Below are 22,146 nucleotides of genomic sequence, written 5' to 3' on the forward strand. Positions count from 1 at the left end.
TTGCTGTTTTTCCTCTTGAGGTGCGCTTGTTTCCAGCTCACTCCGCAGGGGCGGGGTTCCACGTCACATTTTACACTCAGCCACTTCCGGGTCTGTGCTGAGCGTGCGCACGTGACCCGCTTCCGGACACGCCCTTTCGCGCCGTCACTTTCATCGAAACAAACGCATCCCGAGCCCGAGCCGAAGCCTGACGGAAACCCCCGAGCCCCAAACCCCTCCTCCTCGCGCACCGGGAGCAGTGCCAGACCCGGACCGAGACCAGGACTGAGACCAGGACCGAGACCAGGACTGGGGCTCAGGATAGTTCAGGATAGTTCAGGACATTTCGGAAGGGTTCGGGATGTCTCGGCTCCTGGAGAAGAAAGCGGACAAAATGAAGGAGAATAACGCAAAGGTGAGAATTTTAACGGTTTTTACACACGCGCGGTGTCGGGACAGACACGCACTGACTTCTCCAGACCCACGGGACAGTTTGACACGGTTTTCAAACACTTTTCCCCAGTTTTAGCCTTTTGTCGCTGCTTTAATGACTCTAGCGGCTGAGTTCCGCTTTTCGCTCGCTCCCTCCCGCGGCGCAGCCCGGTTTATACTGCGCTCTGTGCCCCTCCGGACCGCTCCGCCGCGGCTCCGCTCCGGTGCGTGCGGTTCTGGTTCGGGCTGTCAGAGTTTTCTGTGTTTTTGTGGTTTTATGGTTTTTACTGCGGTCCGTTAGAGACAGAAGCGTGGCGCTTTGTTTCTCTGAAAGGAAACGAGGAAGGAAGCAGCGGGGGAGGGGCTAGGACACGAGTGAGGAGACAAATGGACAAGGAGTCAAGGAGAGAGGAGGCAAGGAGAGAAAAGACAAGGAGAGAGGAAACAAAGAGAGAGGAGACAAAGAGAGAGGAGAGAAGGGGAGAGGAGACAAGAAGAGAGGAGACAAGAAGAGAGGAGACAGGAGGCAAGGGGAGAGGAGGCAAGGGGAGAGGAGGCAAGGGGAGAGGAGGCAAGGGGAGAGGAGGCAAGGGGAGAGGAGGCAAGGGGAGAGGAGGCAAGGGGAGAGGAGACAGGGAAGGAGACACAACAGTCGCCCAAAGTGATCAGATGACGGACACATGGCGTGTGCGGGTGTGTGAGTGTGTGTGTGCGTGCGTGCGTATGTATGTATGCGTGCGTGACTGTGTGTGTGTGCGCGCGCGCGTGTGTGTTGTAATAGCCTAAATCTGAAATGGAGAGATCCCGGTCCGCTCCGTGTCTGATAGTTGCCAGTAGTAGTAGTGACGTAGGAGGAGTTGTACTTGTTGTAGTAATAGTAGTATATAGTAGAGTTGTTGTAGTAATTGTAGTATATAATACAGTTTTTGTAGTAATAGTAGTATATAGTACAGTTTTTGTGGTGATAGTTGTATATAGTACAGTTTTTGTAGTAATAGTAGTATATAGTACAGTTGTTGTAGTAATTGTAGTATATAGTACAGTTGTAGTAATTGTAGTATATAGTACAGTTGTTGTGGGGATAGTTGTATATAGTACAGTTGTTGTAGTAATTGTAGTATATAGTACAGTTGTGGGGATAGTTGTATATAGTACAGTTGTTGTAGTAATTGTAGTATATAGTACAGTTGTTGTAATTGTTGTTGCAGGAGAGGGAGAAAATGGATGATATCACTGCTAAGTTTAACAGAAGCAGAAGCTTTGACACAATCACAGACCAAACAGTCCTGGTTTAGTCCTAGTTCAGTCCTGGTTTAGTCCTAGTTCAGTCCTGGTTTAGTCCTGGTTCAGTCCTGGTTCAGTCCTGGTTTAGTCCTGGTTTAGTCCTGGTTTAGTCCTAGTTCAGTCCTGGTTTAGACCTGGTTTAGACCTGGTTTAGACCTGGTTTAGACCTGGTTTAGTCCTGGTTCAGTCCTGGTTTAGACCTGGTTTAGACCTGGTTCAGTCCTGGTTTAGTCCTGGTTTAGTCCTGGGTTAGTCCTGGGTTAGTCCTGGTTTAGTCCTGGTTTAGTCCTAGTTCAGTCCTGGTTTAGACCTGGTTTAGTCCTGGTTCAGTCCCGGTTCAGTCCTGGTTTTGTCATGGTTTAGTCCTAGTTCAGTCCTGGTTTAGACCTGGTTCAGTTCTGGTTTAGACCTGGTTCAGTCCTGGTTTAATCCTGGTTTAGTCCTAGTTCAGTCCTTGTTTAGTCCTAGTTCAGTCCTGGTTTAGACCTGGTTTAGTCCTGGTTTAGTCCTGGTTTAGACCTGGTTCAGTTCTGGTTTAGACCTGGTTCAGTCCTGGTTTAATCCTGGTTTAGTCCTAGTTCAGTCCTTGTTTAGTCCTAGTTCAGTCCTGGTTTAGACCTGGTTTAGTCCTGGTTTAGTCCTAGTTCAGTCCTGGTTTAGACCTGGTTCAGTCCTGGTTCAGTCCTGGTTTAGTCCTGGTTTAGTCCTAGTTCAGTCCTGGTTTAGACCTGGTTTAGACCTGGTTCAGTCCTGGTTCAGTCCTGGTTCAGTCCTGGTTCAGTCCTGGTTCTGTCCTGGTTTAGTCCTGGTTCAGTCCTGGTTCAGTCCTGGTTCTGTCCTGGTTTAGTCCTGGTTCAGTCCTGGTTCTGTCCTGGTTTAGTCCTGGTTCAGTCCTGGTTGATGACTCTAAATAACTGTTGGCGCCAAACTCCACATGATCCAATAAATTCAATCTGCTCCTGTTTACTCTGCAATAAATTTATATTTATATTTCATTTAATAAGACTGTCCCTGAGTGTGGACAGGGACATTTCTCCTGTACATGTGTGACAGGGACATTTCACCTGTACATGTGTGAGAGGGACACCTCACCTATACATGTGTGAGAGGGACACCTCACCTATACGTGTATGACAGGGACATTTCACCTGTACATGTGTGTGACAGGGACATTTCACCTGTACATGTGTGTGACAGGGACATTTCACCTGTACATGTGTGTGACAGGGACATTTCACCTGTACATGTGTGTGACAGGGACATTTCACCTGTACATGTGTGTGACAGGGACATTTCACCTGTACATGTGTGTGACAGGGACATTTCACCTGTACATGTGTGTGACAGGGACATTTCACCTGTACATGTGTGTGACAGGGACATTTCACCTGTACATGTGTGTGACAGGGACATTTCACCTGTACATGTGCGTGACAGGGACATTTCACCTGTACATGTGCGTGACAGGGACATTTCACCTGTACATGTGCGTGACAGGGACATTTCACCTGTACATGTGCGTGACAGGGACATTTCACCTGTACATGTGCGTGACAGGGACATTTCACCTGTACATGTGCGTGACAGGGACATTTCACCTGTACATGTGCGTGACAGGGACATTTCACCTGTACATGAGTGACAGGGACATTTCACCTGTACATGCGTGACAGGGACATTTCACCTGTACATGTGTGTGACAGGGACATTTCACCTGTACATGCGTGACAGGGACATTTCACCTGTACACGTGCGTGACAGGGACATTTCACCTGTACATGAGTGACAGGGACATTTCACCTGTACATGCGTGACAGGGACATTTCACCTGTACATGTGTGTGACAGGGACATTTCACCTGTACATGCGTGACAGGGACATTTCACCTGTACATGTGTGTGACAGGGACATTTCACCTGTACATGCGTGACAGGGACATTTCACCTGTACATGTGTGTGACAGGGACATTTCACCTGTACATGTGTGTGTGGACATATAGGGGACATGGGGCTGGGTTGGAAGGAGGACAAGGGGACAGAGTGACAGGGGCAACAGGGGCGACAGGCGGACAGGGAGCAGCTGATGGAGGACGTGGATCATGAGACATCTCTGCATAAAAGACTCTTTGAGACTCAGCCCTCAACGGTGAATAAACAGTGAATACAAATCAGAACCAGGACTAAACCAGGAAAAAAAAACAGGGTAAAAACCTGGACTAAACCAGGACTGAACCAGGACCAGGACTAAACCAAGACTGAAGAAGGACTGAACCAGGACTAAATCAGGACTAAACTTGGACTAAACCAGGACTGAACCAGGACTAAACTTGGACTAAACCAGGACTGAACCTGGACTAAACCAAGAATACACCAAGACTAACTAAGGTCTAAAACATGACTAAACCAGGTCTAAACCAGGACTAAACCTGGACTAAACCAGGACTAAACCAGGTCTAAACCAGGACTAAACCAGGTCTAAACCAGGTCTAAACCAGGACTGAACCAGGTCTAAACCAGGACTGAACCAGGTCTAAACCAGGACTGAACCAGGTCTACAGCAGGTGTGGTTCTGAGGGATAAAGGGGCATTTCAGGGTCTGAGGATCATGTTTCTGTTTTTGTTTTGGTCTCTCAATTTCATTCTCGACTTTTCAGATCTTTAACCACGTTCTAGTGGTTTCTTCTCATTGAGCCTGAAGTTGTTTTTGGAGTGATTCATGTTTGAGTAATCTTTATCCTCCAGTATTCAAGACGTCATTGCTCCTGTTTTCCCCTACCACTGTGAACTGTATCTATCCATAGTTGGCGCCATAAGCAACAGGAAGTAATCTGATTCTTTTATGAAATTGTTTTCGTTTAAAATGATTTAAAAAGTGCAAATGATAATGTTAGGGATGAGACGAGATTTTGACAAAGCCTGTAATAAATAAATTTTGTGATCCTGTTAGTTTTTGTTACGAAAATTTCAAACTCCATTTCCATACTAAGGAGTGGACTCGAGTTTCAGATGACATCACAATATTCTAATGTAGTTTTAGGATCGATTAGTATCTGATTTTCTGTACTTTTGACAACCCTAGACCCCGTTCACAATTCTGGCTAAACACTGTATTTTGGAACTTCCTTTTACCTTTTGTTCTGTAGACTACCGCTTCATAACATCACGAGGTGGAACAGAGCTTTGGAGATGTACACAGATTGGGTTCCACCTGTCTCTGGGTTCTTCTCATCTGTCTCTGGGTGTTCTTCTGACCTGTCTTTTCATTCTTCTTACTTGTCTTTTGATTCTTCTTACCTGTCTCTGGGTTCTTCTCACCTGTGTCTGGGTTCTTCTCACCTGTGTTTGGGTTCTTCTCATCTGTGTTTGGGTTCTTCTCATCTGTGTTTGGGTTCTTCTCACCTGTCTCTGGGTTCTTCTCACCTGTCTCTGGGTTCTTCTCATCTGTCTCTGGGTCTTCTTCTGACCTGTCTTTTCATTCTTCTTACTTGTCTTTGGGTTCTTCTGACCTGTCTCTGTGTCCTCACCTGTTTCTGGGTTCTTCTATCCTGTCTTTTGATTCTTCTGACCTGTGTTTTTGGGTTCTTCTCACCTGTGTTTGGGTTCTTCTCACCTGTGTTTGGGTTCTTCTCACCTCTGTTTGGGTTCTTCTCACCTGTGTTTTTGGGTTCTTCTCACCTGTGTTTGGGTTCTTCTCACCTCTGTTTGGGTTCTTCTCACCTGTGTTTTTGGGTTTTTCTCACCTGTGTTTGGGTTCTTCTCACCTGTGTTTGGGTTCTTCTCACCTGTGTTTGGGTTCTTCTCACCTGTGTTTGGGTTCTTCTCACCTGTGTTTGGGTTCTTCTCACCTGTGTTTGGGTTCTTCTCACCTCTGTTTGGGTTCTTCTCACCTGTGTTTTTGGGTTCTTCTCACCTGTGTTTGGGTTCTTCTCACCTCTGTTTGGGTTCTTCTCACCTCTGTTTGGGTTCTTCTCACCTGTGTTTTTGGGTTCTTCTCACCTGTGTCTGGGTTCTTCTCACCTGTCTCTGGGTTCTTCTCACCTGACTCTGGGTTCTCTGCTGCAGAACAAAGAGAAGGACAAAGGTCTAAAGCTGCGTGAGAAGGAGGCGCGGGAGCGAGAGGTGCGCTCAGGAAACGGTCATCTGTTCACCTCCATCACTGTGTCCTCCACCACCCTCTGCTCCTCCTGCAATCGCAGCATCACAGCTAAAGAAGCTCTGAGCTGTCCAGGTGAGGGAAACAAACACACCTCAAGCACAAATGCACCACACACCAAACCCAAACACACACACACACCAAACCCAAACATACACACACGCACACCAAACCCACACATGCACACACACACCAAACCCAAACATACACACACACATACCAAACAGTAGCAGGTAATGGTCTGAGCTGTCCAGGTGAGGGAAACAAACACACCCCACTGAGACCAGGGCTGGGACAGGGATGAGGAGCAGACTGATCTAAAGGACAGATGGAGTAGGATTACACCAACACCCCCAAAACAAACCCACGCTAGTCCTTTTGTCAGATGCCCTCTCATCCTCTTATAAGTTGGATAAATAACACGGTAAAGTAGTAGCAGTAGCTGCAGTAATAGTAGTATTAGTATTGATAATAGTAGTATTAATAGTATTGATAGTAGTAATACTGTGGTCCTGAGAAGTGGGTCATGTTGAACATGTGTTGAGTGAATCCAGGTCAAAAGGAAAAGGAGGGGTCACCTCCTTTGTCTGTGGCTCCTACATCCTAACCCCCTCACACCCCCCCCCCCTCACACCCCCACACACACACCACACACACACACACTTAAACACACATAAACACTGAGGAGTTCTCCTTCAGGCAGGTTTATTTGAATACAGACAGATACAACAAACACAGATTAACAATTAAGTACTCCAGACCAGGACCAGATTAAGATCAGGACCAAACTAGATCAGGACAAAATCAGGACCAGACCAGGACTAAACCTTGGCTAGACCTGGTATAGACCAGGACCGAACCAGACCAGGACTGGATCAGGATCGGACCGGGACCAAAAATAGGTCTGGTTTTGGGAGGGGCTCTGTTTGTGGTTTCACTTACTCTTTGGACTCCGCTAAATTAAAAGCCTGGCTCGCTCCCTGTTCACCCCAAACCGGGACCAGGACGTACCCTGGACCAGAACTAGACCAGAACTAGACCAGAACCAGACCAGGACGTAACCAGGACTAGAACTAGACCAGAACCAAACCAGGACTAGACCAGGACCTAACCATGACCAAACCAGGCCCAGACCAGGACCAGACCAGAAGCAGACCAAGGCCAGGACCAGGCCAAGACCAGACCAGGACTAGACTATTGGTCTACTCCTGTTTATGTGAAAGTGGGCGGGCTTTAGTGCTGCTGGGCTCCTGTGATTGGTCCTTTTCTGGGTTTTATAACCAGGTTTTTATAATCAAGATTTTTTTATTTTTATTGAATCATTTGTGTTTTTTAGGATGTAACGTGACGATCCACAACCGCTGCAGAGACAGTCTGCCCTGCTGCGCCAAGATGAAACAGAAGGTAAGACTAGGGCTACACCAGGACTACACCAGGACTACACCAGGACTACACCAGGACTACACCAGGACTACATCAGGACTACATCAGGACTACACCAGGACTACATCAGGACTACATCAGGACTACACCAGGACTACACCAGGACTACACCAGGACTGAAGCAGGAGTTTGTGGTTGATGGTTTGTGTCTTTGTTTTTACAGCAGACAAAGTTGACGTTGTCCAGAAACAGTTCTGCTCTTCAGACAGTCTCCATGAGAACCAAAAGTGAGTCACACGACACCACCTCCATTTCCTCCTCCATGTCAACCTCCTCCATCATCAGACCTACACCTCTACCAGACCCACATCTCCTCCTCCTCCTCATCCTCGTCCTTCTCCTTGTCCTCCCCTTCCTCCTCCTCCTGCTCCAGCAGACACACACCTCCACCAGACCCACATCTCCTCCTCCTCCTCGTCCTCGTCCTTCTCCTCGTCCTCCCCTTCCTCCTCCTCCTGCTCCAGCAGACACACACCTCCACCAGACCCACATCTCCTCCTCATCCTCGTCCTACTCCTCGTCCTCCCCTTCCTCCTCCTCCTGCTCCAGCAGACACACACCTCCACCAGACTCACATCTCCTCCTCATCCTCGTCCTTCTCCTTGTCCTCCCCTTCCTCCTCCTCCTGCTCCAGCAGACACACACCTCCACCAGACCCACATCTCCTCCTCCTCCTCGTCGTTCTCCTCGTCCTCCCCTTCCTCCTCCTCCTGCTCCAGCAGACACACACCTCCACCAGACTCGCATCTCCTCCTTGTCCTCGTCCTTCTCCTCGTCCTCCCCTTCCTCCTCCTCCTGCTCCAGCAGACACACACCTCCACCAGACCCACATCTCCTCCTCATCCTCGTCCTTCTCCTTGTCCTCCCCTTCCTCCTCCTCCTGCTCCAGCAGACACACACCTCCACCAGACCCACATCTCCTCCTCCTCCTCGTCCTTGTCATTCTCCTCGTCCTCCCCTTCCTCCTCCTCCTGCTCCAGCAGACACACACCTCCACCAGACCCACATCTCCTCCTCGTCCTCGTCCTTCTCTTCGTCCTCCCCTTCCTCCTCCTCCTGCTCCAGCAGACACACACCTCCACCAGACCCACATCTCCTCCTCATCCTCGTCCTACTCCTCGTCCTCCCCTTCCTCCTCCTCCTGCTCCAGCAGACACACACCTCCACCAGACTCACATCTCCTCCTCATCCTCGTCCTTCTCCTTGTCCTCCCCTTCCTCCTCCTCCTGCTCCAGCAGACGCACACCTCCACCAGACCCACATCTCCTCCTCGTCCTCGTCCTTCTCCTTGTCCTCCCCTTCCTCCTCCTCCTGCTCCAGCAGACACACACCTCCACCAGACCCACATCTCCTCCTCCTCCTCGTCCTCGTCCTTCTCCTCGTCCTCCCCTTCCTCTTCCTCCTGCTCCAGCAGACACACACCTCCACCAGACCCACATCTCCTCCTCATCCTCGTCCTTCTCCTTGTCCACCCCTTACTCCTCCTCCTGCTCCAGCAGACACACACCTCCACCAGACCCACATCTCCTCCTCGTCCTCGTCCTTCTCCTTGTCCTCCCCTTCCTCCTCCTCCTGCTCCAGCAGACACACACCTCCACCAGACCCACATCTCCTCCTCCTCCTCCTCCTCCTCGTCCTCGTCCTTCTCCTCGTCCTCCCCTTCCTCTTCCTCCTGCTCCAGCAGACACACACCTCCACCAGACCCACATCTCCTCCTCATCCTCGTCCTTCTCCTTGTCCTCCCCTTCCTCCTCCTCCTGCTCCAGCAGACACACACGTCCACCAGACCCACATCTCCTCCTCCTCCTCGTCCTCGTCGTTCTCCTCGTCCTCCCCTTCCTCCTCCTCCTGCTCCAGCAGACACACACCTCCACCAGACCCACATCTCCTCCTCATCCTCGTCCTTCTCCTTGTCCTCCCCTTCCTCCTGCTCCAGCAGACGCACACCTTCACCAGACCCACATCTCCTCCTCATCCTCGTCCTTCTCCTCGTCCTCCCCTTCCCCTTCCTCCTCCTCCTGCTCCAGCAGATGCACACCTCCACCAGACCTCCTCCCCCTTCTTCCCCCTCTTCCTCCTCCAATAGACCCACATCTCCTCATCCTCCTCCCTCTCGTCCTCCTTCTCTACCAGACCCACATCTTCTCACCCTCCTCCCTCTTATCGTCTTCCTCCTCCTTCTCCATCAGACCCACATGTCCTCGTCCTCCTCTCCCTCCTCTCCCTCCTCCCCCTCATCGTCCTCCTCCTTCTCCACCACCAGACCCACAACTCCATCCTCCCCCTTCTCCATCTCCTCCTTCTCTTCCTCCACCTCCATCAGACCCACACCTCCATCACCTTCACTGCTCCACGCACTCTGATGCTAAAGCTAGTCTAATGCTCACCCTGCTGTATCATAATGTCATTCCCCAGTTTGAGTCATTTGCTGAATTTGCGTCAGTCATGCTCGTCATGTCTTTATTTTCATGATTTTACTCCAGAGACAGTTAAATGTTCTGTCTGTTTAACCTTAGTTCTCCTTCATTTCAGTTAAACAGAGCTCACAAATAAAGCTTCATAAGGTTTATTTTGATAAAACACTGGTAAAATCCTGTACAGCTGTGATCACAAACACATGAAATATTACACTCAGATCAGCGGGCCTGGATGTTTCTCTGCTCTCATCTGTTTGCTTGAGCTTTTGAGCAGTTAAAAGTGCTGTTAACATCAACACTGGCCTCAGATTTAACTTCAAACTGATTTAAAGAAGATAAATAGATTACATGTGGTTTGTCCGTGTATGTGTTGCCGTAGTAAGTGACAAGTGTTTGTGCAGAAGCATCTGGGCACGTGAAGATACAACTGTGACGCAAACTTGGCTCTGACTCAAATTGGGGAATGGCAGGCCCACACTGTCTGTCTCTGTGGAAATGTTTAACCTGTTTCAGAGCAGCGCCCTCTACTGTAGACATCATTAAAGTGTCTCTCTCCTGCCCCCTGTAGGTCAGATCCTGAAGGAGCGTCCCACGTCAGCGATTTACCCGTCGGACCTGAGGCTCTCCAAACGGGTGCGCTCGGGTCTGTCTCTGTCCAAAAGCGTCTCCACCAACAACATCGCAGGGTGAGTAGACCACCAGTGGGGGGCGCTGTGTACCCCAGCCTACTCCAGGGTAGTCCATCAACTCTCAGTCCAATTACCGTTCTTTTGTATAAACGCGGCCCCTCTCTCTGTAGCTGTTGTTGTTTTAGGTCACGGGACGAGGCCATGTCTCTCCTTATTGTCTTATTGTTATATATTTTATTCTCAGTGCTGGGGACGAGGCCGTGGGGCTGCGCAGAATTCTGTCTCAGTCTTCAGAGTCTCTAAACTTCAGGAGCAGAACTTTGTCCATGGAGAGCCTCACAGATGAAGGTAAACAGTGCCACCTGCTGGAGACCTGTGGGAGATACAGCCTGAACTCCAGTTACCAAACTACAGGGTTAGGGTTTAGGACAAGTGCTGTCTTTTCCTCCGTTTGAGTCTCCTCTGTGGTTTGGTAGGTTTAAATTAGAGGTTGCTGAATGCTTGTATGTGTCTCTCAGGGGAGCAGTGGTGGAGCCCCCTGTTGGAGGAGCTGCAGAAGGACACTCGGGGCCTGCACTTGGACAGTTGGTCTTGTGCTGTCGACCCAAACTTCCTCCAGACTCAGCACAAGGACGTGATCAAGCAGCAGGACGTCATCTATGGTAGGGCATCTGTGGTAGGGCATCCACGGGAGGGCATCTGGGGTAGGAGTTCTGGTCAAATGCTGAAATACTCACAATTAACCTGCACTTAAAGTTCAGTGTGTTTGTTCAGACCTCAGAGCTGATGTGTGTGTGTTTAGAGCTGATGTGTGTGTCCTCAGAGCTGATGTGTGTGTGTCCTCAGAGCTGACGTGTGTGTGTCCTCAGAGCTGACATGTGTGTCCTCAGAGCTGATGTGTGTATGTTTAGAGCTGATGTGTGTGTGTCCTCAGAGCTGACGTGTGTGTGTCCTCAGAGCTGACATGTGTGTCCTCAGAGCTGATGTGTGTATGTTTAGAGCTGATGTGTGTGTTTGTGTGTTTTTTAAGTTGGTGTGTATGTGTGTGTGTTTAGAGGTGGCGTGTGTTTGTGTGTGTTTAGAGCTGATGTGTGTGTCCTCAGAGCTGTTGTGTGTGTTTAGACCAGGTGTGCGTGTTCTCAGAGCTGTTGTGTGTGTGTGTGTGTGTTTAGAGCTGATGTATGTGTCTGTGTGTGTGTTTAAAGCTGTTGTGTGTGTGTTTAGAGCTGATGTGTGTGTTTCCTCAGTGTTGTTGTGTGTGTGTTTTGAGCTGATGTGTGTGTTTCCTCAGTGTTGTTGTGTGTGTGTTTAGAGCTGATGTGTGTGTGTCCTCAGAGCTGTTGTGTGTGTGTTTAGAGCTGATGTGTGTGTGTCCTCAGAGCTGTTGTGTGTGTGTTTAGAGCTGATGTGTGTGTGTCCTCAGAGCTGTTGTGTGTGTGTGTTTAGAGGTGATCTGTGTGTGTTTAGAGCTGATGTGTGTGTCCTCAGAGCTGATGTGTGTGTGTTTAGAGCTGATGTGTGTGTGTTTAGACCTGGTGCATGTGTGATCTCAGTGTTGTTGTGTGTGTGTGTTTAGAGCTGATGTGTGTGTCCTCAGAGCTGATGTGTGCATGTGTTTAGAGCTGATGTGCGTGTCCTCAGAGCTGATGTGTGTGTGTGTGTTTAGAGCTGATGTGTGTGTCCTCAGAGCTGATGTGTGTGTGTGTGTGTGTGTGTTTAGAGCTGATGTGTGTGTCCTCAGAGCTGATGTGTGTGTGTGTTTAGACCTGGTGCATATGTGTTCTCAGTGTTGTTGTGTGTGTGTGTTTCCTCAGAGCTGATGCAGACGGAGCTCCATCACGTGCGGACTCTCAGGATCATGGAGCTGTTCCGCAGGGGGATGCTGGAGGAGGTGCAGCTGGAGCCGGGGTTGGTCCACTCCCTGTTCCCGGTCCTGGATCAGCTTCTGGAGCTTCACTCCCCCTTTCTTCAGGAACTGCTCCAGAGACGAGAAGCTGGACTCCAGGAAGGAAGCACCAACAACTACACCATACGGAGACTGGGAGACCTGCTCGTCAGACAGGTACTACTATAAATACTACTACTTCTACTACTGTGTAATAACAACTGCACCACTATTGTACTACTGCAAAAATGGCTACTACTACTACTGTGAAAATTACTACTACTGCTAATACTGCTATTAGTACTACCACAATTATTACTGCTATTGTTTCTTGCTCCACTGGAGGGCGCCCCCTGGTGGCTGCAGGGTTTGGGCTGTTTAAACACTGCTTTAGGTGACAGTGAGTTCTAAATGTTCCGCTGTGTTGTTGTGAGATTGAGCCTGTCTGTGTCAGGCACTTCTCACAGTCTGAGAAGTCTCCCTGTGTGTCAGATGCCCTCCCATTCTCCTATATCTCACACTTTGATCCTCACAGTTTTCGGGCTCAAACGCAGAGGAGCTGAAGAAGGTGTACTCTGAGTTCTGCAGCCGACACCCCAAAGCCGTGCAGCTGTACAAGGAGGTGTTAGCACGAGACCGCCGCCTCCAGCAGTTCATCCGGGTCAGTCCACGTCTGTACTTAAAGAGCAAATATTAGAATAATTTCTGATCTGTTTTAACTGTTGTTTCTTCATCACAAACAGACCTGGAGTTGTGTTCTGTTTCACACACGTAACACACAAACCCTGCAGATTTAGACTCAGTTCTTCTCTCAAACTGCAAACACTCCACCTTGTTCCACATTGTTCTACCGTGTTCCACCATGCCCTACATTGTTCTACCTTGTTTCACTTTGTTCTACCTTGTTCTACCCCCGTTTCACCTTGTTCCTCCTTGTTCTACCTTTTTTCCACCTTGTTCCTTCTTGTTGTACCTTGTTCCACCTAGTGATGTCATGTAGTAACACAGGAAGAGCTCCACTGTGTTTCTCTCTACTGAACTAAAGGTAAAAGGAGCTGTTAACATGAAAAATACCACTTCATGATATCACAAGGTGGAACAGAGCATTTTGAGCTTTGGAGATGTGACAGACTAATAAAGTGTTACTCAAACATGTGTGAATGAAACAAAACACAACTCGGGGTCTATTTTTGATGCTGATCAAGGCAGGGCAAGTTTATTTGTACAGTACAATTCGTACACAAAGTCATTCAAAGTGCTTTACAGAATAAGAAAGACATTAAAATCACACAAATCAAAACATAAATAATCACAAATAATCAGCATAAAACTAACATTAAAACAAAAGAGTGCAGAATAAAAACCTTTCAGTCACATGCACAGATAAACAGAACTGTTTGAGCCTGGATTTAAACATTGTCAAAGTCGAGGCCTGTGTCACATCTTCAGGAAGACTGTTCCAGGTTTTAGCTGCATAAAACTTAAACGCTGATTCCCCATGTTTAGTCCTGACTCTGGGCACCAGCAGGAGGCCGGTCCCTGAAGTCCTCAGAGTGCGAGATGGTTCATGTGGCACTAACATGATGGAGATATACTTTGGACCTAGGCCATGGAGAGACTTATACACAAGCAGAGCTGCTTTAAAGTCTATTCTTTGAGCCACAGGAGCCAGTGCAGAGACCTGAGCACAGGACTTATGATCAGACCGCAAGGCCTTTAGTTTTATTTAAAAATCTGTTTCTGAACCTTTATAAACCGCTAAATTTTGACAATACATTTTGTTGAATTTTGTATTTTAAACGTGCCTTCAGATACAGTAGATATTTGAATTTTCCATTCATTCATTTCCATGGGATTGAACCGCTGAGCTCCGTAGTGTCTGAGGGAGGGGCTAAGGGAAGGGAGGAGGGGATAGGGGGACATTTGTACACTGATGATGGCTAACTTCCTGTTTCCCATGATCCTCAGCGTGTGAGCCGAGGGCCGCTGCTGCGTCGTCACGGCGTCCAAGAATGCATCCTACTGGTCACTCAGCGAATCACCAAGTACCCTGTCCTACTGCAGAGGATCCTGGACTGCACCAAAGGTCTGCTCCTCTGTCTCTGCTCCTCTGTCTCTGCTCCTCTGTCTCTGCTCCTCTGTCTCTGCTCCTCTGTCTCTGCTCCTCTGGCTCTGCTCCTCTGCCTCTGCTCCTCTGCCTCTGCTCCTCTGCCTCTGCTCCTCTGCCTCTGCTCCTCTGGCTCTACTCCTCCTCACATCTGGTCTCTTGCAGCAGACCCTGAGGAGTCGTCGGTTCTGTCTCGAGCTCTGAAGCTGCTCAAAGACCTCCTGAGCTCTGTGGATCGGGAGGTTTTGGAGCTGGAGAGGACTCGCAGACTCCAGGAGATCCAAAGCCGTTTGGACCCTCGCGCCGAGACCCGAGTCCGAGGAGGAGTATTCCGATCGGGGGAGCTGCACCGCAGACGCCTGCTGCACGAGGGGGCCCTGCTCTGGAGGCTCCAAGGCTCACGCATGAAAGGTCAGATGCCCTCTCAGCCTCTACCTGTGTGTCAGAAGCCCTCCCATATTCCTGTAGTGTAGTGTGATGGGGGCAGGTTAAATGTCCTGTAAATGAAACTTCATATGTGTGTTTTGTTTCATTCTTGTGTTTCAGATGTGCGTGTGCTGCTCATGAACGACGTCTTGGTTTTTCTTCAAGACAAAGATCAGAAGTTCACCTTTGCATCTCTTGTGAGTTTACTTTTTCGTTCTGTTGGTTTGATTAGACAATACTACATTCAATAGTTTATTTCACTTGGTGTGTTATTTACGATGGATATTTTCGGCTCAAGTTTGTCAAACAATGCAGGATGGTTGTGTAGTAAATGTGTGTGTAAGTTGCTGGTAAGTAACAGTACTGTCGGAGCCATATCTTTTTTTGGGCAGACTCTGCAGATTGGTGGCTCATCTTGTTGGTCTTGTTTTTCAAATCCATAATTCCACACATCAGACTTCATCTTCTTGAGTTGAGGATATAAATGTGCGCCGTCACTGGCCATGAACATGAACAAGTTTCACTGCTATGACAGAGCGCCCCCTTATGGACAAACACCCGAACTAACATCTAAATATTGTATTGAAACTGGAAACATGAGTCAGTCTACTGCCGTAAAGGCGATTATAATCATGTGCGATGATGTCGATTATAAAAAAAATGCCACGAACGATGAATTGTGGACTTTTGTTTATTACGATTAACAATATTATCGTTTATCGTCCCATCCCTATCTCAGTCACAGCGTTGTTTATTTGTTTGTGTTTGTTTGTTTATCCAGGATAAGTCCCCTGTGGTCTCACTCACCGGGCTCATCGTGCGGGACATTGCGAATCAGGAGAAGGGTTTGTACCTGATCAGCGACTGCACTCCTCCTGAGATGTACGAGATTCACACCAGCTCCAAGGAAGAACGCAAGACCTGGATCAACAAGATACAACAGGCTGTGCTCAGGTACCAGGACTGAACCAGGACTGTACCAGGACTAGACCAGGACTGAACCAGGACTGAACCAGGACTAAACCAGGACTGAACCATGACTAGACCAGGACTGAACCAGGACTGAACCAGGACTGAACCAAGACTGAACCAGGACTAGACCAGGACTAAACCAGGACTGAACCAGGACTGAACCAGGACTGGACCAGGACTGAACCAGGTCTAAACCAGGACTGAACCAGGTTTAAACCAGGTCTAAACCAGGACTGAACCAGGACTGAACCAGGACTGAACCAGGACTGAACCAGGACTGAACCAGGACTAAACCAGGACTAAACTAGTACTAAACCAGGACTGAACCAGGACTGAACCAGGACTGAACCAGGACTGAACCAGGACTGAACCAGGACTGAACCAGGACTAGAGTTGATGATTTTCTATTTGCAGTTGTCCATCTCGATCTGAGTTTCCGTTGATTGAGACCGAAGACAAGGCTCTGCTACGGCGCCTGCGAGGTCAGTGATTGGCTCTCTCCTCCTCTCCTCTCCACTAACTGGCTCTCTTCTCCGCTCCCCTCCTCTGATTGGCTCACTTCTACTCTCTACTGATTGGCTCTCCCCTCCTTTGATTGGCTCTTCTCCTCTCCTCTAATTGGCTGCAGCCGAGATACAGCAGAAGGATCGGGAGGTTTTGGAGCTGCTTCAGGAGCGGTTGACTCTGTTCTCAGACCTAGTCCAAGCCACGAGTGCGGACCCGGATCCAGAGAGACCCAAGACGGACTTCAGCCGCCGCCTTTTCCGCTCGGATTCTGGCCCTGCCCCCCAGGCCGAACCGCTGCTCAATGGCGCCATCTCTGAAGGTAAAGCATTACTATCTGTCGTACTCAGTTAGCACACTTCTTTATACAGTCTGTGGTCTCTGAGCACATGCACTGAAGCTGCGACGGCAACACCACTGGGACAAACTTCATCTCTGAGACGTGTTTGAGCTCATTTGCATTTAGAATCTATTATATTTGTACCGTTAATCCTCTGGTCATGAGGGTTTTGAGTTTTCTGGTTTGTGAAAGAAGAAGCCATAGTTCAAAATAAGGTTTCAATAAGTATCAAAAATCAGATACTAATCAATACTAAAGCTATTGACAGAACAGAAATGAACCTTTCCTGAATATCTTTAGACTGATGTTGAGTTGTATCTTTCACAAGTATAAGACACATATATATAGACTCATATACACCATGGACCACTATGAACCTACTGCACACAGAGGATTACACACATATAAGACACATGGGAATAGAAAAGAAAGTACTACCATTTAATGTGGAAAATAACAGTATATTGTCTAAAGAGTGCTTTTATTATCATTGAGTCTGTTTCTTTCATGTCTTCTCCTTCGTAGACGTGTCATACTTTTGTGATCTCGTTTCAGTGGAGAAGCTGAGCGAGCTCATGATGGACTGTAAGATCCAGAGGAACTCAGACCGAACCTCGCAGCCAATCAGTGAGTCCGCCTCCACTGGCCACGCTCCTCCGCACAGCCCCCGCCCCCCACCCCACTTTTATTCAGACCACTCTTAGCTGTGTCTTAGCTGGTCGCTTTGACATTTCCTTCAGAATCATTAAAGAGGGGGTATTCTGCAAAATGTTTTTTTTTTTTTCTTTCTCCCATGTTGTGATGTTCCCTCATCAAAAACATGCCTGAAGTGAGTAATCTAGTCATCTCTCTCAAGCTCTAGTCGAACCCTCCTTACAGTTAGCAGACTGTTCAAGGCTCCGCCCACAAGCCTCCATCACCCATGCTCCCACACGACAATTCTCCATACATATACAAAAACATGACACCAAACTGCACACTACAACTTCACAAAAATGATGTGATGTGCAGTGTGTTGTGATAGTGCTCTGAAGGGGGAGAGACATGTTAATATAATGTCCTGGGTGAATTTAGCATTTTCAAAACGGTAAAAGGAAACATGGTGATATAAATATGTTATGTGTTACAGTTACACACCCATAGAAATAAAATACCCTCTTTTTTATACCCCATAAAAGTAAAATATCCCATCTTTAATTCCCCATAATAGTAAAGTACCCCCTCTTTAAAGTTTATATCTATCTTTTTAAAAATTAACTTGCAAAGTAATATTACTCAGATAGAAATACAAAGTAGTGGTCCAAGAAATTACTAGTAATTATTTTGGAAAAGTACCACTCAGTACAACTTTTACTCAGTTGGCCGGACAGTACTGTTACTTCAATAAAAAATTAAAAAAACTTAAGCAAGAGTAAAGATAAGCTGCTAGAAAAGTACTGAAAATGTCTTAGTTACTCAAGTAAATGTAACTAAATATTCCCCCACTCTGAAAACAGAAGTGTTTATTTTTCAGATGAATCGGCTCTAAACGGCTGTGTACTGGTGAACGGCGGCTCCTCACAGGTAAACGTCGTGTGTCTTTGTGTAAACTGCTGTTTCTAGATGGAAATGAAAAACATGTGTCTGTGTTTAGGACAAAAATGGAAACCAGCTTCAAGAGTCAGCCCTGACTCAGGTAAAGGCCTTTTATTGTGAAAGAACTCCCCTGGAACTGGTTATATTGTATTTGTACTTCTGATCGTGCTTTTATTTTGTAGGCCAGATCATGCTTTTATTTTGTATGCCAGAACGTGCGTTTATTTTGTAGGCCAGAACGTGCTTTTATTTTGTAGGCCGGATCGTGCTTCTCTGACTGTTCTTTTATTTTGTAGGTCCAATGGTGCTTTTATTTTGTAGGCCTGGTTGTACTTTTATTTTGTAGGCCAGATCGTGCTTTTATTTCGTAGGTTGGATCATGCTTTTATTTTGTCGACTGAATCGAGCTGGATCGTGCTTGTCTGACTGTTGTTTTATTTTGTAGGAGGTGTGTCGGCGGCTGGTGGCTCTCAGTTCACAGCTCCATGCGCTGCAGGTACAGACTGTACAATGTATATTTATGACTCTTTATCAAGAGGACTGTTTTCATTCCTTTTTAACATTTACTCTGTTTGCCCCGCCCCTAGGCCGCTGTCATTCGTCAGGATTCGCTCCTGGAGCTGTCCATCAGGTTAGGGCCCACCCCTCTGAATGGGGGCACGGGGCAGGATGGGGAAGCGGGACTTCTGCGCCGCCAGGTGACTCTTCTGCAACAAGAAGTTACACGGCTCTACGCTCTCGTCCCATTGCCCGAGCTGAGACGCCATGCTCGCGCTCCATTGGCCGATCAGGAAGAGGACGCTATGGATGGGACCAATGAGAACACGTCTCAGCGGTCGGACAGCCCCCGAGGTACAAGAGGCTTTTTACTAGTTAAAAGTGAACTGGGTTATGGTTAGGCAAGAGTTTTACTCATGTTTTAACGTTTGTGTTTCACAGATCTGCAGGATATTCCTGAAGAGAGTGAGACCTGACCACCCCTGGGGTCACATGACCACACCTGAGGTCACCTGAGGTCTCATGACCACACCTGAGGTCAAACATAAACTAATTTCCTCTTATTCACTGTTGACTTTTTAAGAGCTGCTCTGGACCGTCTGGAAGTTCTGCTGATTCAAAATGAAAAACCAAAAAATGTTTCATTGGACCTGGTCTCAACCTTAAGAGGACCTGGGTTCAGGACTCTGTGGGGGCGGGGCCAATGGGTGGGGGAGCCCTGCGGCCCCTTCCAAAAGTGACGTTACAGAGATGAATGACATCTCTGTTCAATTTCAAGGCAGCAAAAATATAAACATTGATTTTAATGTTTGTAAATTTTAGATAGATTTAAGTGTTTTTTTAATTCAAATATTGAAATTAACGGTAAAGAAAACACCAGAGCGAAGGCGGTTCATCAAAGTGGACTGTTGCATGCAGTGACCTGGTGTAACCATGGCAACTGGAACAGACCAAACCAAGTGGAGACTGTAAACTTGAACTTGTAAATGAAGCAGTTGAGTCTAGTTTAGTACTTCCAGTGGAAACCTTCAGTTTGTGCTTTAAAAGCTTTGTATTTAAAGCTTGCTGTATTTAAATGGTTTGTTACATTTCTGAGCTGTAGCTGAGACTAAACCAGGATTTCATTAGTGAATCCGGTGGTTCCTTTGGGACTGAGGTGGGGATAATCCTAACCCTGAAGAAGACCCTAACCCTGAAGAAGACCCTAACCCTGAAGAAGACCCTAACCCTGGAGAAGACCCTAACCCTGGAGAAGACCCTAACCCTGAAGAAGACCCTAACCCTGAAGAAGACCCTAACCCTGAAGAAGACCCTAACCCTGGAGAAGACCCTAACCCTGAAGAAGACCCTAACCCTGAAGAAGACCCTAACCCTGGAGAAGACCCTAAACCTGAAGAAGACCCTAACCCTGGAGATGATGCTGGAGCTTAAAACATTTATTCAAGTGAAACATGAAGAGCATTTCATAAAAAAGTGAAGACTGTAACGATAAATTAGAATGTTTTAAATCAACGCTGTTCATCTTTAAACTCTGCTGTAAAACTGTGCACGTGAGAGCCGTGCACATAAGGACAGTGCACGTGAGCTGCAAGAGGACAGTGCACATGGCAGATTGTTGCATGTGCTTTTGTTTAGTGCTTGTATGGAGGGATGGGACGATATTAAAATTTAGATTCACAATCGCGATTAACGATATTATCACCATAATTATGAAACCAAGGTTCAAGTGTTTTTTTTTTGCTGCAAGTGAAGTTAACAATGAATAAATGATAAATGTGTCAATTATATAACTCTTGACATGAACCAACCTGAGAAAGACCCAGAAAAATGATCTGATGAAGGACACGCTGCACCAACCATCAGCTGTGCAAAATGATATTTAGCCAATGCTACCATTATTCATACAAATCCAAACTAACACAAACTACAATCAGTAGCTTATTGTGTGTTATTTATGATGGATACTTTCAGCTCAAGTTTGTCAAAAGATGCAGGATGGTCTCGTAAATGTGCGTGTAAGTTGCTGGTGTTTGCCCTCAGAGCCGTATCTTTTTTTGAGCAGACTCTGAGGATTGGTGGCTCATCTTGACAAAGAACCATCCTTAATTCAGAATAGGCACAGAAGCTAACATGTGTCATTGCTCTGATGGAGCGCCTCCTTGTGTTTAAACACCAGAACTAACATCTAAACATTATACTGAAACTGGAAACATGAGTCAGTCTGGTGCCGTAAAGGCGATTATAATCATGTGCAATGATCACAATTATTAAAAAAATGCAACAAACGATTAAATGTGGAACATTTTGATCGCGATTAGCCATATCATTGTATATATTGTCCCATCCCTACTTGTATGTTTATGGTGCTGTTTTAGAGTAGAACTGATCATGTGACATATTTTATAAAGTTATTCAAAATAAAGTGTTTTATACAAAAATAAAAGTGTCTCATTTCTCCAGAGACTCAAAGTTCAATGACCTTGTTTTGACCTAATCCTATTTTTACTCTTCTACTTTTTATATAAGCCAAACCCCCTCACCTGACACAAAGGGAGGGCATCTGACCCACAAGGACATTTCAGAACATGTTTGTACAGATCTAAGGTGCAGGTTTAGCAGCTTTAAACAGAATAAGACCCCATGAAGACACAGGGAGGGCATCTGACACACGGGGACATTTCAGAACATGTTTGTAGGGCTACACTGCAGAGTTAGCAGCTTTATTTTTGCACAGAAAGACTGGCTATTTTTGCTGGTTACAGAAGACACTTTACTGACAAAATAACAGCTGCCTTTGTGATCGGATGATTGTGACGTTCTATGAGAGATTCAGAACAAATCTACAAATGGGATGACACTGAAATTTAGTGTCGCGATTATCATGGCCAAAATAATTGTGATTAATGAAAATATAAAGATAATAAAGTTTCTGACAGTTTAAAATATTATGGATCTGAATAATTATAATTGTAATCTTATGAATAAGTTCCATGTTTAAAGAACTGTTAAAGTATTGCACTTCAGTGAAAATAACTGCAATCTAGTGGAGAATATTCTAGATGAGCAAAAAGTCTCCCCGCTAGGAAGAGAGTCCAATTCTGGGCCCCTAAACCCCGGGACAACAGACCCCTTTGTCCCCCCTGTCAAAGTAGGATTTTTTTCTGCACATCCTGGTGATACAATGACAATTACCTTTGCTGGCGATCATCACAATTATATAAAATGTCCCGCGATTATTGTCGACCCTTTTTATCACGATAAACAATATTATTGTTTTTTGTCCCGTGCCTAAACAGCAGTAGAAAAGACGTAATGCATGGAGTACTACTGTTTTGCGATACATGGCTCACAGTTAGAGATGTCATCATAACAAATGTCACTGTTGGGATTATTATGATCAGAATCGTACGATGAACAGGCTTCACTCTTGAGTCTCGGTCATAGTCTGTAAAGAAGTGGACTGAGTGAGTGTGACATCACCGTGTTTGGCTTGATTTACACA

General features: G+C 46.9%; 1 protein-coding gene across 2 annotated transcripts; it reads left to right on the top strand.

Moving 5' to 3' along the window:
- The first annotated feature begins 195 nt into the window (after window positions 1-195).
- arhgef2 (rho/rac guanine nucleotide exchange factor (GEF) 2) lies at window positions 196-21,073 on the top strand. 2 transcript variants are annotated; one of them, XM_033980722.2, is made up of 21 exons: window positions 196-394; window positions 5,758-5,923; window positions 7,185-7,252; window positions 7,455-7,518; window positions 10,277-10,394; window positions 10,582-10,685; window positions 10,856-10,999; window positions 12,152-12,399; window positions 12,758-12,883; window positions 14,191-14,308; window positions 14,498-14,740; window positions 14,876-14,952; window positions 15,537-15,709; window positions 16,142-16,209; window positions 16,356-16,553; window positions 17,127-17,198; window positions 18,085-18,134; window positions 18,205-18,246; window positions 18,592-18,642; window positions 18,734-18,998; window positions 19,086-21,073. In XM_033980722.2, exons 1-21 carry the CDS (start codon window positions 341-343, stop codon window positions 19,118-19,120), a joined length of 2,484 nt encoding a protein of 827 aa, XP_033836613.1. In that variant the 5' UTR covers window positions 196-340; the 3' UTR covers window positions 19,121-21,073. The 2 variants fall into 2 exon arrangements, with proteins under 2 accessions (XP_033836613.1, XP_033836612.1); XM_033980721.2 differs by having other exon boundaries at window positions 197-394; window positions 14,495-14,740.
- The last annotated feature ends 1,073 nt before the right edge of the window (window positions 21,074-22,146 follow it).

Source organism: Periophthalmus magnuspinnatus, chromosome 16 (assembly GCF_009829125.3).
Source record: "Periophthalmus magnuspinnatus isolate fPerMag1 chromosome 16, fPerMag1.2.pri, whole genome shotgun sequence".
In the NCBI taxonomy this organism is placed as follows: domain Eukaryota; kingdom Metazoa; phylum Chordata; class Actinopteri; order Gobiiformes; family Gobiidae; genus Periophthalmus; species Periophthalmus magnuspinnatus.

What these genes read in the sequence shown, in the direction of transcription:
- arhgef2 (XM_033980721.2), top strand. Translation starts at nt 341, where the DNA reads ATGTCTCGGCTCCTGGAGAAGAAAGCGGACAAAATGAAGGAGAATAAC. An exon ending in TGAAGGAGAATAACGCAAAG is followed by an intron (nt 395 to 5,757) that starts GTGAGAATTTTA and finishes TCTCTGCTGCAG; the next exon opens with AACAAAGAGAAGGACAAAGG. An exon ending in ATACAACAGGCTGTGCTCAG is followed by an intron (nt 15,710 to 16,141) that starts GTACCAGGACTG and finishes TTCTATTTGCAG; the next exon opens with TTGTCCATCTCGATCTGAGT.